Genomic DNA, 17,932 nt, shown 5'->3' with positions numbered 1-17,932 from the left:
CCATCGGGGCCGTCAAATGTTGCAACTGTTTCCGCCCCTGTCTATATTACTGAAGAGGTTTTTTCCTCAGCTATGATAGGATTGGAGGAAAGGTTAGCAGCTTTAATTGCATCTTCCCCGAGTGGGGCAAAACGCGACAGGTCCCCTTCCACTACCCGGGACCCTCAAACAGCGGAACTGGGGCCGGGAGAAGACAAATTTCCCTCAGGGGACCATGAAGAAGCTGATGACTCCGCTTCTGAGGGGTCAAATGCGGAAGGACCTTCTTCAGCTTTACAGATCTGAAAGATTGGTGGTGCAATCTTTTACTGAGTTGGCCCGCTCCACTTTTATGCTACCCTTAACTGAGTCGGTTGATAAGCCCACTTCTTGTTTGGGTTCGCTAAAGCCTCCTCAAGCTGTGCATGCCTTTCCTGTCCATTCATTGCTGGAACAGCTTATGTATTCTGAGTGGCATCACCCAGATAAGCATTTTTTTCCTCCCAAAATGTTTTCAACACTTTATCCTATGGAGAAAAAATTCAATAAAAAGTGGGAGATACCAGCAATTGACGCTGCTATATCCTCTGTGAGTAAAAGTTAGACTTGTCCGGTAGACAATGCTCAAATGCTTAGGGATCCAATGGATACAAAATTGGAATTCCTGTTAAAAAACGCCTTTCCTCTGGCAGGTTCAGTGACTCAACCTGCGGTGGCAGCAATTGGTGTATGTCAATCCTTGAAAGACCAGTTTAAACAGGTGCTCAAAGTTATCCCTGATCAGTAAGCCCAGGATTTAGCTGTGCCTTATGTTTTGACGCTATGAGAGATTCTATTCTTCAGGCCCCGCGCCTTACGCTTGGGCTGGTACATATGCGTAGAATACTATGGTTGAAAAATTGGTCAGCCGAAGCACTTTGCAAAATGCTCCCGACTAGTTTTCCTTTCCGCGGTGAACGGCTGTTTGGGGATGATTTGGATAAATACCGTATATACTCGAGTATAAGTCAAATTTTTCAGCCCTTTTTTTTGGGCTGAAAGTGCCCCCCTTGATTTATACTCGAGTCACCGCCGTCTTTTTGCATGATCAGTGCGTCGTGCAGGCAGACGGCCGGCGTGTGATAATACCGTTCGGAGGCTATACCAGCTTTCAAAAGCTACGACTCCTGCTCGTCTGTGAAAGGCTGAACACTCCATTTCCCAGCTGTCAGTGTACAGCCTATCATGGACATTCTCTCATGAGTGTCCGTGATAGGCTGACTGCTGAGTGTTCTGCCTATCACAGACGAGGAGGAGGCGTGGCTTTTGAACAGTGGAATGGCCGCCGAAGTGTATTATCACACGCTGATCGGAGGATGGAGATCGCCACAGGGAGGATGGAGATCGCCACAGGGAGGTTGCACAGGACACAGGTAGGCTGCACAGGGACACAGGACACATGCACACAGGACACATGTACAGGACACAGGACACAGGGACACAGGACACATGTATAGGACACATACACATGTACAGGACACAGGGACACATGTACGGGACACATGCACAGGACACATGCACAGGATACAGGTAGGCTGCACAGGACACAGGGAGGCATGCAGCTGCAGATGGGCATTGTTGACCCTCTTTTTCCACTTACAGTAGCTGCTGCATTTCTCACCCTCGTCTTATACTCGGGTCAATAAGTTTTTTCCCAGTTTTTTGTGGTAAATTAGGGGCCTCGACTTATACTCGAATCGACTTATACTCGAGTATATACGGTACATCCAAAAGATTTCTAGTGGAAAGAGTATCCTTTTGCCAGTTAGGAAAAGGAGTAAATGTATTTAATTTAAACGAGCTCCTTCTCCAGTGCCGGGGGAATCAGCCTCCAGGCAGCCACGACGGCCTCCGCGTCAAGTTCAAGAGGTACACCTCAGGGTCAACCCCAGGGACAAAAGAAGTCCTGGGGGAGGAAACCTACAAAACAAAATACTAAAGCCTCCTTATGAAGGGGCGCCTCCGCTCGCTCGAGTGGGGGGAAGACTTCTGCAGTTCTCAGGGGTCTGGCAGGAAGAGTGTCGAGACAAATGGGTGACTTCCTCAATAACTCTAGGGTACAAGCTAGAGTTCCGAGAGTCCCCATCTCCTCATTTTCTCAGATCAAACGTTCCCAAGGATCCAGAGAAAAACAAGTCTCTCTTTCAAGCATTGGACCGTCTTTTGTCTCAAAAAGTGATCTCAGTGGTCCCCATGCAAGTGCAGGGGTTGGGGTTTTATTCAAAACTTTTCACAGTGCCAAAACCAAATGAAGATGTCAGACCCATCTAGATCTCAAAGATCTAAATCGGTTCCTGAATATCTGCTCTTTTCGCATGGAGTCAATCCAATCAGTAGTCTCCATCCTACAAGGAGGAGAACTTCTGGCGTCAATCGACATCAAGGATGCATACCTCCATGTGCCTGTTTTCCCTGCTCACCAGAAATATCTACGTTTCGAGGTATAAAATCTTCATTTTCAGTTTGTAGCTCTGCCTTTCGGTCTAGCTACTGCACCTCGAGGTCAAAGGTCCTGGCCCCTCCTATAGCCAGATTAAGGGCCCAAGGTATAATGATTATAGCTTACCTAGACGATCTGCTCTTGATAGACCAATCGGCAGCCCGCTTAGACCAAAGTATGGTCACCACAGTCAACTACCTGAAATACCTAGGTTGGAGTCTCAACCTAGAGAAATCTTCCTTAACCCCTTCCCGCCGACCGAACGCACATATGCGTCCTCGGCTTTCCGGGGTTATACCGGGATGATGCCCGCAGCTGCAGGCATCATCCCGGTACCGTTGTTTTCAGCGGGCGATCGGCTACCCGAATATAACAACCGATGCGGCTAAAAGCCGCTCGGCTGTTATACCGGAGGAGCGGGAGGGGACATCCCCCCCTCCTGCCGCCTCCCGCCGCTGTTACCGGGCCTCCCGTGCGATCGGGAGGCCCGGTGTCCATTCGGGAATCTCCGGCGGCTGGGGGCGGGCTGGAACGAAGCTGTGAGCGGCTTCGTTCCAGCCTTCTAATTGTAAACGCGGAAGCGACGTCATGACGTCACTTCCCGTTTACTCGGCTGCCAATGGCGCCGAATTTAAAAAAGTACACAGTATTCAGAATCGCCGTTTTCGGCGATCTGAATACTTTGAAGTGTAAAGGAGGGATGGGGGGTCTTTTAGACCCCCCATCCCTCCATAAAGAGTACCTGTCACCACATATTACTGTCACAAGGGATGTTTACATTGCTTGTGACAGCAATAAAAGTAAAAAAAAAAAAAAAAATTTTAAACACAATTTATAAAAGTACAAAAATAAATAAAATAAATAAAAAAAATAAATAAATAAATTTTTAAAGCGCCCCCGTCCCCGCGAGCTCGCGCAGCGAAGAAAACGCATATGGAAGTCGCGTCCGCATATGTAAACTGTGTTCAAACCACACATGTGAGGTATCGCCGCGATCGTCAGAGCGAGAGCAATAATTCTAGCCCTAGACCTCCTCTGTAGCTCAAACCTGGTAACCGTAAAAAATTTTTAAAACGTCACCTATGGAAATTCATAGGTACCATAGTTCGTCGTCATTCCACGAGTGCGTGCAATTATAAAGGGTGTCATGTTTGGTATCTATTTACTCGGCGTAACATCATCTTTCACATTATACAAAAAAATTGGGTTAACTTTACTGTTTGGATTTTTTAAAATTCGTGTCACTTTTCCAAAAATTTGTGTTTAAAACACCGCTGCACAAATACCGTGTGATAAAAAATATTGCAACAATCGCCATTTTATTCTTTAGACTCTCTTCTAAAAAAATATATATAATGTTTGGGGGTTCTAAGTAATTTTCTAGCAAAAAATACGGATTTTAACTTGTAAACACCAAATTTCAAAAATAGGCTTAGTCATGAAAGGGTTAAAATCATCAAGGAGATTAGAATACTTGGGTCTGATCATAGATACAGCCCAGAAAAGGGTATTCTTGCCCCAGGCAAAGATCAGTGCCATAAAGGAACTGATTCAGGTGGTCAAAGGAAAAAAGAAGCCTTCTATTCGGCTTTGCATGTGTCACGGTCCCTACCGTGCCTTGCAGACAGCCAGGCGTGGTCACACCCCAAGTGGCTCTGGGTGGTATTGAACTCATGACTGTCTGTTCTTGCACCTGTTTCTTTACCTCCGAGCAACACCTCAGTTCTATTCAGCCTGCTTTCCACCATGCCTAGTTCAGCATGAAGTACTGAGGGCGATACTCTGATTGCACCTGTCACTCTTGGATCAGCTAAGACAGGTTACCTAATCTGCTGGGTATAAAAGACTGCCTCACTCTGAGGGCCTTGTCAGTTCATTGTCTCATTTTCGTGTTCCTGTGCTCCTGGTTTCTGTTGCAGTGTTCAAGTCTGACCCCGGGTTCAGATCCTTGCTTTGTTTATCGTTATCCTACTTCTGGAATCCCTGACTGCAGCTTTACCTCGTCTATCCCTTGGCTATTCCTGTCAAGCCCCCGTGCACAGATTCACAGCCCAGGTAGCTTATATCTTTGTTACCGTGGGTTGTGTGTGAGCGTACATCTCTGCGCCATGGACTCCAACCTAGGTAAGCCCTTACATAATGAACTGACCAACATGGAGTCTGCAGAGATGTACAGGATGCTCACCTCCCTTGCTCTGCAAGTCTCCAGCCTGGGCCAGACCATTGCTGAGTTGCAGCAAGAAGTCTGCTTGTTTAAAGGCACAGTACACCCAACCCTGGAACCTGCATGTCCAGAACCGTTTGTTGTGATGCCTGAGAAGTTTGATGGGAATCGTGAATCATTCTTGAACATTAGGATGGATTGCGAGCTGTTGTTTGCCCTTAAGCCTAGGACCTATGCCACCGACTATATTAAGATTTGTGCTTCCATCAACCTGCTCACTGGACAATGCAAAACTTGGGCTCATCAGCATTTACAGGAGGGAAATCCAGTCTTGGACTGCTGGGAAACTTTCATGTTTTGCTCTGGACTCTTACATTCCTGCTTTAAAGAAAACCAGTGTTCCCAATTCTGCTCTCTGTACATGTGGCCTACGGGTATCCAGGGACAGGAATACCCGGTACAGATATGACTCCATGCCATCACAGTATGTTCCAAGCCACGAAGCTGAAGCCCTTACCCCACAAAGCCTACACGCTCCTAAGGTCACAAGCACACCTTCCCTGGGAGACGTGGAACCCATGGAGATTGGGGCCATCCGGCCCAAGCTATCTCAAGGTGAAAGAGAGCGGAGGAGAGACTGTGGTCTTTGTTTTTACCGTGGTGGGAGAGGGCACCTTATCTCTCTCTGCCCAAATTACCCACCTCGGCCAAAGGTTCTCCAAGTGGGTACTTTTAGGATCCTTCCTGCTACCCCTGAATCTCTGCCAGCTATCCAGCTTGAAGTTCCTGTGTCCCCAGCTGAAGTTCCTGTGCCGAAGTTCCCGCTTGAAGTTCCTGTGCCGGTATTCCCACTTGAAGTTCCTGTGCTTGTGTCTCCACTACCTCCTGACTGTACGTATGCCTCAAATGGCACCATAGTCCGTAAGCAGGACCTGAAGATTTTTGAAAGATCCTTGCGAGCGATGAAAGTCTCCCCAGCTGGAACTTCTAAAACAAAGAAAGCCCACAGGAAATAAGGCTGTTCCATGCTCTGAGGGCATTCCTAAGGGGAGGGAACTGTCACAGTCCCTACCGTGCCTTGCAGACGGCCAGGCGTGGTCACACCCCAAGTGGCTCTGGGTGGTATTGAACTCATGACTGTCTGTTCTTGCGCCTGTTTCTTTACCTCTGAGCCACACCTCAAGTCTATTCAGCCTGCTTTCCAGCCATGCCTAGTTCAGCATGAAGTACTGAGGGCGATACTCTGATTGCACTTGTCACTCTTGGATCAGCTGAGACAGGTTACCTAATCTGCTGGGTATAACAGACTGCCTCACTCTGAGGGCCTTGTCAGTTCATTGTCTCATTTTCGTGTTCCTGTGCTCCTGGTTTCTGTTGCAGTGTTCAAGTCTGACCCCGGGTTCAGATCCTTGCTTTGTTTATCGTTATCCTACTTCTGGAATCCCTGACTGTGGCTTTACCTCGACTATCCCTTGGCTATTCCTGTCAAGCCCCAGTGCACACATTCACAGCCCATGTAGCTTATCTTTGTTACCGTGGGCTGTGTGTATTTGCAAGGGTGAGCGTACATCTCTGCGCCATGGACTGCAACCTAGGTAAGCCCTTACAGGATGAGGTTGTTGGGAAAGATGGTGGCTTCATTTGAGGCCGTTCCTTATGCTCAGTTTCATTTGGGGCTGCTGCAAAACAGTATCCTATTAGCTTGGAACAAGAAAGTCCAAGCTCTAGATTTCCCAATGTATGTGTCTCCAAATGTGCGCCAGAGTCTCAGTTGGTGGTTGATAACCAAGAATCTGCAAAAGGGAAAGTCCTTCCTTACAGTTACCTGGAAGGTGGTAACAACAGATGCCAGCCTTTCAGGTTGGGGAGCAGTCCTGGAGGAGGCAACCGTCCAAGGGAAATGGTCCAAGTCAAAAATGGCCTTGCCCATCAACATTCTAGAGTTTCGGGCAGCACGCTTGGCCCTGAGGGCCTGGACGTTTAGGTTACGGAATTGTCCTGTCAGAATCCAATCTGACAATGCCTCAGCCGTGGCTTATATCAATCACCAAGGGGGCACAAGAAGTCGTGCGGCCCAGAGAGAGGTGAATCATATTCTAACTTGTGCAGAAAACAATGTACCTTGCCTATCGGCAGTCTTCATTCCAGGGATAGCAAATTGGCAGGCGGACTATTTGAGTCGCCAGCAGTTGTTCCCGGGAGAATGGTCCCTTCACCCCGAGATTTTCCTGGCAATAAGCCAAAGATGGGGGATCCCGGACGTAGATCTGCTTGAGTCCAGGTTCAACAAGAAGATCGACAACTTTGTGTCAAGAACAAGGGATCCACTAGCATGCGGAACAGATGCCTTGGTGGTCCCGTGGAATCAGTTCTCACTAATTTATGCATTTCCTCCTATTCTGCTGCTTCCACGACTTCTTCGCAGGATCAAGCAGGAAGGGAAGTCGGTGATTCTTGTGGCCCGGAAGATCTTGGTATGCAGAGATCATAAGGATGGTGGTAGGGGACTCATGGACCCTACCACCACGTCCAGACTTACTCTTGCAAGGTCCGGTATTCCATCCTACCTTACAAAAGCTAAATGTAATGGTTTGGCTATTGAGACTCACATTCTGAAGGAGCGTGGGCTGTCAGGTTCAGTGGTATCTACCTTGATTAATGAAAGGAAGCCAGCCTCTAGAATCATATATTATAGAGTCTGGAAGGCATATATTTCCTGGTGGGAATCCAAGGGTTGGCATCCCAGAAAGTATTTCATAGGTAGAATCCTTGACTTTCTGCAGATGGGGTTAGAAATGAGGCTGGCCTTGAGTACTATCAAAGGCCAGGTCTCAGCCTTATCGGTATTGTTTCAACGACAACTTGCTTCGCATTTTTTGGTCCGTAGCTTTATACAGGGGGTAAGGAGGCTTAATCCACCGGTTAGGTTACCCCTGAACCCTTGGGACCCGTATTTAGTTCTGTCGGCATTACAGAAACAACCTTTTGAGCCGATACGACATATTCCCTTGGCCCTTTTGCCAAAGAAACTAATTTTTCTGGCAGCCATATCTTCTGCAAGAAGGGTATCAGAATTGGCTGCTCTTTCTTGTAAAGAGCCATATTTAATTATTCACAAGGATAGGGTAGTATTGCGTCCTCATCCTAACTTTCTACCGAAGGTAGTGTCAGGTTTTCATCTAAACCAGGATATTGTTCTTTCTTCATTTTTTCCAGAACCCTGTTCTATAGAAGAATAGTCACTACATTCTCTTGATATGGTGAGAGCAGTCAAAGTCTACTTGAAGGCGACTGCTCAGATTCAAAAAATGGATGTTTTGTTTGTGTTGCCCGGAAGGTTTTAAAAAAGGACAGGCAGCATCAAAATCTACTATTTCTAAATGGATTTGGCAAATAATTGTTCAAGCTTATGGTTTGAAGAGGTAAATCCCACCCTCTCAAATAAAAGCGCACTCCACCAGGGCTGTTAGTGCTTCGTGGGAGGGCATCACCAAGCCTCCATGGCTCAAATCTGCAAGGCCACAACTTGGTCTTCAGTCCATACATTTACCAGATTCTATCAGGTTGATGTAAAAAGGCATGAGGATATCGCCTTTGGGCGCAGTGTGCTGCAGGCAACAGTATAAGTCCTCTGGTCTCATGGTGCCCTACTTTTGTTGTGTCTCCCTCCCCTCAGTTGGCATTGCTCTGGGACATCCCACATAGTAATTACTATGGCTCTGTATCCCGTGATGTACGATAAAAAAATAGGATTTTTATAACGGCTTACCTGTAAAATCCTTTTCTTGAAGTACATCATGGGACACAGAGGTCCCTCCCCTCTTTTAATACATGTATTTTGCTTTGCTACAAAAACTGAGGTACTCCCCAGTAGTGGGAGGGGTTATATAGGGAGTGGACTTCCTGTCTTAGGTTGTGCCAGTGTCCATCACCTAAAGGTGGCCTATATAACCCACATAGTAATTACTATGGCTCTGTGTCCCGTGATGTTCTCCAAGAAAAGGATTTTACAGGTTAACTGTTATAAAAATCCTATTTTTAATGTAAAAAAAATCTGAAGCTTTAATATCACTTTAATGCAATGAATGCATTAAGGTCAAAAATGTCATGCCTTTACAACCACTTTAAGGTAGCATATTAATTTGAATGCACTGCCAATGCACTAAAGCATTCAACGAAGATATGCACCCTTTTTTGTGATGCAGCACACCATAAATCATGGTAGTGTGTTATCGTGCGTTGCAACACAGGTATATTGTGGAGGTGACTTGGTTGCACTTCCACAATGATAGGTTTACATTTTAGTTGAGAGCTGTCTGGAAAGCTTGCAGTTTTAATCTAATCAGTAAAAAAGTTTATATATGTATATTTTTCTCCTGTCACAAATAATTATAAAATCTGTAATGTTGTTTTTCTTTAGTATGACTGAAGCACCTCCAAGCTTTTGTTTTGTGGCCTTTCCACCCCATACAAAAAACAGCTGCATTTTGTTTGGGAAGAATTCAGCCCGGCCCAGAGATGAAGTCCAAGAAGTGCTGTATGTGCCATCCAAAGGCCATGATCCTGGAAGCAAAGTTCGGGTAAGGGTAAGGCTGGATTAACATATTATGTGTCCTTATGCTCTGCGATTAGCTGGGAACAAGTCACACGCACACAGGCTGTGAGGTATATACTGTGTGTATACATATCCCATACATATACCAGTATTGGTTTTCTACCAGACCAACTTCCTTTTCATGATGTTTTTAGTATATGATTTGAGAGTATTTGAGATTTTGTGTACATTTTTGTTAGTTATTACAGGCATTTATATAGGGCCAACATTGTATGTAGCGCTTTACATTCTGTACATCAGGGGTAGGCAACCTTTTGAGCACAGTGTGCCGAAAAATGTTTTCAAAGAAATTGAGCGTGCCGATTTTATAACAAAAAATGTCAACTTCACACTCTCAATCACGTAAAATGATTTTTTATAAAGTAAATGCTGTAAACTACTTTAGTAGTGAGAAATTAACATCCTGCACTCTCACGCCTCAGATCAGCCCCAATTCCTGCAACTCTAAACCTCAGATCACTGTCCCTCTTGCAAACCTGTTTCACCAGTGTGCCCCCCTGCTCATCTGTCCCACTGTACTACCCTGCACATGTGCCCCACCACTGTACTACCCTGCACATGTGCCCCACCACTATACTACCCTGCACATGTGCCCCACCACTGTACTACCCTGCACATGTGCCCCACCACTGTACTACCCTGCACATGTGCCCCACCACTGTACTACCCTGCACATGTGCCCCACCACTGTACTACCCTGCACATGTGCCCCACCAGTGTACTACCCTGCACATGTGCCCCACCAGTGTACTACTCTGCACATGTGCCCCACCATTGTACTACCCTGCACATGTGCCCCGCCACTGTAACCCCTGTACATCTGTCCCACCAATGTACCCCCTTTCTCATCTGTCCCAGCAATGTACCCCTTTCTCAACTCATCTGGCCCACCACTGTAACCCCCTGCACATCTGGCCCACCACTGTAACCCCCTGCACATCTGGCCCACCACTGTAACCCCCCCTGCACATCTGGCCCACCACTGTAACCCCCCCTGCACATCTGGCCCACCACTGTAACCCCCCTGCACATCTGGCACACCACTGTAACCCCCTGCACATCTGGCGCACCACTGTACCCCCCCTGCACATCTGGCGCACCACTGTACCCCCCCTGCACATCTGGCGCACCACTGTACCCCCCCTGCACATCTGGCGCACCACTGTACCCCCCCTGCACATCTGGCGCACCACTGTACCCCCCCTGCACATCTGGCGCACCACTGTACCCCCCTGCACATCTGTCCCACCACTGTACCACCCTGCTCTTCTGCCCCACCACTGTACCTCCCTGCACATCTGCTTCACCGCTGAACCATCTTCTCATCTGTCCTAACACTGAACTTATCTGCTCATCTGCCCCACCGCTGAACCATCTTCTCATTTGTCCTAACACTGAACTTATCTGCTCATCTGCCCCACCACTGTAACCCCCTTTCTCATCTGCCCCACCACTGTACCTCCTGCACATCTGTCCCACCACTGTACCCCCTGCTCTTTTGCCCCACCACTGTAACCCCCTGCTCATGTGTTCCACAGATGTACATCCTCTCTCCTCTGCACCCCCCTGCTCCTCTGCCTCACCTCTGTACCCGCCTGCTCCTCTGCCCCACCTCTGTAACTTACTGCTCATCTGTCCCACCAATGTACCCCCCTGCTTTTCTGTCCCACTGCTGAACCCCCTTCTCATCCCTCCCACCACTGTACCTCCTGCACATCTGCCCCACCACTCTACCTTCTGCACATCTGTCCCACCACCATATCACCCCTGTTCATATGCTCCATCAATGTACCCCCTTTTCTCATCTGCCCCATCACTGGACCTCCCTGCACATCTGCTTCACCACCGTATCCCCACGCTCCTCTGTCTCACTACTGAATCACCTTCTCATCTGTCCTAACACTGAACCCATCTGCTCATCTGCCCCACCACTGTAACGCGTTTTCTCATCTGCCACACCAATATACCTCCTGCACATCTGTCTTACCTCTGCACCCCTTGCTCTTCTGTCCCACCTCTGTTCCCCCTGCTCTCCTGCCACACCACTGTAACCCCCTGCTCATCTGTCCCACCAATACACCTCCTTTCACATCTGCCCCACTGCTCTACCCCCTGCTTTTCTGTCCCACCACTGAACCCCCTGCTCATCTGGCCCAACACTGAACCCGCCCTGCTCATCTGGCCCAACACTGAACCCCCCCCCCCCCCCGTGCTCACCTGGCCCAACACTGAACCCCCCTGCTCATCTGGCCCAACACTGAACCCCCCCTGCTCATCTGGCCCAACACTGAACCCCCCCTGCTCATCTGGCCCAACACTGAACCCCCCCTGCTCATCTGGCCCAACACTGAACCCCCCCCCGCTCATCTGGCACAACACTGAACCCCCCCCTGCTCATCTGGCCCAACACTGAACCCCCCCCCTGCTCATCTGGCCCAACACTGAACCCTCCCCCACTCATCTGGCCCAACACAGAACCCCCCCTGCTCATCTGGCCCAACACAGAACCCCCCACCTGCTCATCTGGCCCAAAACAGAACCCCCCTGCTCATCTGGCCCAACACGGAACCCCCCTGCACATCTGGCCCAACACGGAACCCCCCTGCATATCTGCCCCACCGCTGTACCCTCCTGCTAATTTTACCTACCCCTGTACCGTCCTGCTCATCTGCTCCACCGCTGTACCCTCTTCTCATCTATGATATGCGTGATATGCAGAGTGGTGAAAGGAAGCAGAGGTGAGACACATCTACCTGTCCTAGCACACTCATCCTTCTGATCCAACTCTCGCATCCAGCCCACGTGCTTGTATGTGATGTGTGTGATGTCACATACAAGCATCTGGAATGGATAGGCAATGATGAGCTCAGGTCAGGGGCATTTTCTGAAAGCAGTGGGCCTGTGTGCAGGATCATAAGTTGGGGCCCCCGCAGCCGAGAGAGTGCGGCACTCTGCGCCACAGGAAAAGTTGGGTGCGATTTTCATTGCGCTGAATACTGACTCTGACTTAAAGGGACGCAGAGTGCAGGGGTTCAGTATTAAGTCACGCAAAGGTTCAGGAATAATTTCAACAAAGTTCCCAGAAGCTCAACAGTAATTCCACAATCTGCCACCTGATTGTGGATCTCAATCACAGTGAAATCCCTTCTTTCTGAGATTGGTAGTGGCAACCAAGCAAGTCATCTTCCTCCAGATGGGGGGTGGGGCTAGCAGGACTGTGATTGGCTTTAGCAGTGGCCAATGACCGTCCTCCTCTTGGAAACAGGGACCGCCCCCCCCAGCAGAACTGCACCCAATCTCTTCCCCATCACAAAAGCTGACGATCGGAGCTACAGCAGTTAGAGAACCAAACAATGTTTCCCATCTTTTACAATGTGTGCGGGAATTCTGAAATTGGAATGCATTAGTGTCTCACTGACACTTCCCTGCGCTGCTCTCCTGATGGGGAGGGAGTTGAGTGCCGGCAAAAGAGGCTTTGTGTGATATGAATACTATCATCTTTCTGTTCTTGTCTTATGTAAAGACTACAGCTGACCCAAAACTGATACTTCAATTACAGGTAAATGCTACTTGGGTGGTCATGTACTGGTTTAAGTTGGCCATACACGGGTCGAAGTTCGACCAGTTCAGAAAGGACCAGCCAAATTTTGATCAATGTGTGGGCACCCTGGTTGTACAGAAGTCAATCTACTCTATGTTGGTACATTGATGTCAAGGCCAAGATGCCTAACGTGTAGTGCAGCCAGTGCTGTAGAACCACTCATTGTCCTTATCTCAAGGCCTTGATTCATCTGTACATGGAGTCTTATCCAACTGTTGGAGGGAGGAAATCTCAGTCCTTGAACTTTGTTCCCCATAAATTAACAATAATGAAAATCTCAGCAGAGGCAATGAGATTCCTTTGGCAATGGCCAAAGGGGTCTCATTACCACTTGAAAACCTAGGTGCAGAAATCGCTTTGTCAGAGGCCCTGGCCCATTTAAAAAAGATAGTTGGTGTTTTAACTTGATAAAAGAAATTAAATACCAGTTCTGGGTCACTGGGTGGAAAGATATTTAAAAGTGGTCACGGACAGATCTTTCCTCTGCTTCAGTGGGAGATTTTGTGCTTCGGAATATGATGCCAGATGGTGGTGGGGGAATGAAACAAGGTGCATGAGACTTGAATATTTGAGTCTTATGTGTTATCTTCGTGTCTGGTTTCTTCTCTTTTTGAAAACATTTTGCACATCGCAATTTTTATTCGGAGACAAAGGGAAAGCTAAAATGATAAATGTTGCTTGCTTTAGCTTCCCTTTAAGACGTTTCTTTTCCAGGATGTACTGACGTGTACCAGTTTGGCTTATGCCTGCCCAGTGATTACTTGAACATTTCTGACTTTCCATTGCCTACACAAAGAACAACCAAGCATGTGTAGGAGAAGGAAGAGAACATTGTGCTCTACTTGATGAATGGACTCATGCTGTAGCTTGTCACACTGTGAGCCTGACCTGAATTGCTAACTGGTCATGTGATCAGCCAGGTTTACCCGTCCTCATATTGCAATTCTCATTTATTGTACTCATTTGTGGGAACCTTGGGAGAATAAATTGTAAGTTTTAAAAGATTACATTTTTATGTGTTGTATGACTAGCTTGTATATTGATTTTGAAATATACTGCATATATCTATATACATATTTCACAAAAGTGAGTGCACCCCTTACATTTTTGTAAATCTTTTACTATAGCTTTTCATATGACAACATTGAAGAAATGACACTTTGCTACAATGTAAAGTAGTGAGTGTACAGCTTGTATAACAGTGTAAATTTGCTGTCCCCTCAAAATAGTTCAACACACAGCCATTGGCTAAACCGCTGGCAACAAAAGTGAGTACACCCCTAAGTGAAAATGTCCAGTCTCTGAAGGGAGGTGATCATGCTCTGCTTCGGTATGTCACAGTACATGTTGGCATTCATGGTTCCCTCAATGAACTGTAGCTCCCCAGTGTCGGCAGCACTCATGCAGCCCCAGACCATGACACTCCCACCACTATGCTTGACTGTAGGAAAGACACACTTGTCTTTGTACTCCTCCCCTGGTTGCCGTCACACATGCTTGACATTATCTAAATCAAATAAGTTTATCTTGGTCTCATCAGACCACAGGACATGGTTTGCAGTAATCCATGTCCTTAGTCTGCTTGTCTTCAGCAAACTGTTTGCGGGCTTTCTTGTGCATCATCTTTAGAAGAGGCTTCCTTCTGGGACGACAGCCATGCAGACCAATTTGATGCAGTGTGGGACGTATGGTCTGAGCACTGACAGGCTGACCCCCACCCCTTCAACCTCTGCAGCAATGCTGGCAGCACTCATGCGTCTATTTCCCAAAGACAACCTCTGGATATGACACTGAGCATGTGCACCCAACTTATTTGGTTGACCATGTCGAGGCCTGCTCTGAGATGAACTTGTCCTGTTAAACCGCTGTATGGTCCTAGCCACTGTGCTGCAACTCAGTTTCAGGGTCTTGGCAAACTTCTTATAGCCTAGGCCATCTTTCTGTAGACCAACAATTCTTTTTTTCGGATCTTCAGAGAATTCTTTGTCAAGAGGTGCCATGTTGAACTTCCAGTGACCAGTATGAGAGAGTAAGAGCGATAACACCACATTTAATACACCTGCTCCCCATTCACACCTGAGACATTGTAACACTAACGAGTCAGATGACACCGGGGAGAGGGAAAATGGCTAATTGGACCCAATTTGGACATTTTCACTTAGGGGTGTACTCACTTTTGTTTCCAGCGGTTTAGACGTTAAAGGCTGTGTGTTGCGTAAGGCTACTTTCAGACTGGGGCGTTGTGGGTGTGGCCAGTAAAGCGGCGCTATATTTAGCTTTACAGTCGTTTTAGCAGCGCTATTCAGCCGATAGCGGGGCGGATTTAACCCCCGCTAGCGGCCGGAAAATGGTTAAATCCGCCCCCAAAGCGCCGCTGCAGCGGCGCTTTGCCGGCGGGTTTGCTGCACTGCCCCATTGTTTTCAATGGGAAGGGGCGCTTTAAGAGCAGTGAATACACCGCTCCTATAGCGCTGCAAAGATGCGGCTTGCAGGACTTTTTTGACCGTCCTGCAAGTGCACCGCTCCAGTGTGAAAGCCCTTGGGCTTTCACACTGGAGACACAGGAGAGGCGCTATTTTAGCGCTGTAGCACCTGTAAAGCACCTCAGTATGAAAGTAGCCTTATTTTGAGGGGACAGCAAATTTACAATGTTATACAAGCTATACACTCACTACTTTACATTGTAGCAAAGTGTCATTTCTTCAGTGTTATCACATTAAAAGATATAATAAAATATTTACAAAAAAAGTGAGGGGTGTACTCACTTTTGTGAGGTACTGTATACTTATATATAACTGTTGAAATATTCATGTTCATAATATACTATAACTTCCATACAGCAAGGTACAATCTGCTGTTCTATGTTATAAGACCTTTTGGCTGGAAATAAGACTGAGACTGGGGTAAGCTATAATGACATTTAGTGGATTGAGTCAGCTTAAGGTCTCTTGTGTTTGCAAAATTTTATTCCCACAATAAAAGCGTGATTATGGCCTGTTGTACGACACTTAATTATAAGCACATCTCCACTGCATTCTGCCAGTGCCACACAGCTCCCTGTATTGGGGTGGCAACACTTCTGCACTGCTCCTGAATTCAGAGCAGCATTGTCACCATGTAAGATGTGTCTGACTACTGCTTTCTGGATTGACAGCACTGCCTTTGTTTACTGAAACACTCATTACATTGTAACTGGATTTGGGAACTGTTTAGGGCTCTTTCACATGGGGCGGATCAGTGATGATCCGCCCCGTGAACACTCGCTTGCTCAGCGGGGATCGCTCAGACGATCCCCGCTGAGCAGGAAAATGACAGGTCCGTCACTGCACACTGTGCAGCGATGGACCTGTCAGAGCGCCGCTCTCCCCTATGGGGGATTGGATGATGATGGACCGTAGAGTCCGTCGTCACCCGATACAATCCGTAAACAGATGGAAAAGTTGGGTTTTCCTCTGTTACACTTTTCGGATCGGAGCGGGTCGGATGTCAGCGGACATGTCACCGCTGACATCCGACGCCTCATAGGGATACATGTATGTCCGTTTTTCATCCGAAAACGAAAGGATGAAAAACGGACATACGGATCCCCCGTGTGAAAGAGCCCTTAGAGTAGACTGCCATATAGAAACCTTTAGATATACTTCAATATACCTTCATCTAAAATGTATTCTATTCATATAATTTTATCAAACTCCTAGTATACTAAATAAAATATTATGCATGCTTATTTTACGTAAGCCACTATTAGATTCTATTTGCATCTGAAATAACTGCGTAATATTTCTTTGTTGTAACCATAATTTACATTTGTACTGCCCTTTGCCTCTTTCTACCATCTATAAATGGTGACATTTTTTCCCGGGGATTTAAACCCATCCAGCTTAGCATGTCATAGATGATCAGGTCTGCAAAAGCCAAAAAAGAGACAAGACTCACAATGCATTAGGACTTTGCCGTAACCTGTATTAACTGTGGTTTCATTCAGTGGTATAGACAAGGCATTATGCACTGGGCACAGAGATTACAATTGTGTCTTTCCCTCCCTATAAAAATATAGGCCACAGACCATGTTGTCATTTGTTAACTAAATCTGTAAAGTCTATTTTATTGTTGTTTTCCAGTGCACATACCTGGAAATTGACCAGGTTGCCCAAACTCATTCTGTAATACTGAGTAAACCAGCTTGGATGTGGGGTGCTGAGATGGGAGCCAATGAACATGGAGTCTGCATTGGAAATGTAGCCATTACCACAAGACAGGCTGCTGAGGCCTCAAAGTTATTACTGCCAATGGATCTTGTCAGGTAAGTGGTTTTATGCTTTTTAGGACTGTGGAGCAGATGTTGGTATGTAGCATGACTTTAGAATGTCATTGAAATAAATAAATGGCTAGACTTTATTTTGGGACTCTCTGACTGCATGGAGGGCCCATGAAGATCCTACATTTTTAACATGACAGCACCAGGACTTGGCATGTAGATAGGGAGGGGTGGATAAAGGGGTCCAATCCACCCTCCCCCCATGTTGTTTTTTCTTGCAGTCACTGACACAAATGTTGCAGCTAATATTGTGATTACACAGACATTAGTGTTCAGGTTATTGCAGTCACTGACACCAATGTTGGAAGTTAATATTGCAGTCACTGACACCAATGTTGGAGGTTATTATTGTGGTCACTGACACCAATGTTGTAGTTAATATTGCATCTGCTGACACTAGTGTTTGGGGTTGTTTTTGCAGTCACTGCCACCAAACTTATGATTTTTATTGCAGTCACGGACACCGATATTGGAAGTTATTATTGCATTAACTGACACCAATGTTGGGGGTTTTTATTGTGGTCACGGACTCCAATGTTGGGGGTTGATATTGCAGTCACGGACTCCAATGTTGGGAGTTTTATTGCGGTCATTAACTCCAATAATATGGAGTCACTGACACCAATGTAGATGGTTATTATTGCACAAATATTCATTTTCTTGAAGTAAACATATATTATATATCTGGCACTCTGATTTTTTTTTTTACAGTGTTTTTTTTTTTTTTTTTTTTGGGCACGCTAGACTCAAAAGGGGGCCTACTCCTGCTTTATTTT

General features: G+C 46.8%; 1 protein-coding gene across 2 annotated transcripts in view; it reads left to right on the top strand.

Annotated features, from left to right (window-relative positions):
• The window catches only part of SCRN1 (secernin 1), a 53,711-nt gene that overhangs the window by 16,165 nt on the left and 19,614 nt on the right, over window positions 1–17,932 (top strand). The window contains exons 2-3 of one of the 2 annotated variants that reach the window (XM_073630177.1): window positions 9,043–9,202; window positions 16,960–17,141. In XM_073630177.1, coding sequence (XP_073486278.1) covers window positions 9,043–9,202; window positions 16,960–17,141 — 342 coding nt within the window. Of the gene's footprint in view, window positions 1–9,042; window positions 9,209–16,959; window positions 17,142–17,932 lie in introns of both variants that reach the window. The other variant, XM_073630176.1, reaches the window with a different exon arrangement.

The sequence above is a fragment of the Aquarana catesbeiana genome, linkage group LG05, assembly GCF_042186555.1.
Source record: "Aquarana catesbeiana isolate 2022-GZ linkage group LG05, ASM4218655v1, whole genome shotgun sequence".
Lineage (NCBI taxonomy): Eukaryota > Metazoa > Chordata > Amphibia > Anura > Ranidae > Aquarana > Aquarana catesbeiana.
This window is presented reverse-complemented; position numbering and strand designations above follow the sequence as displayed.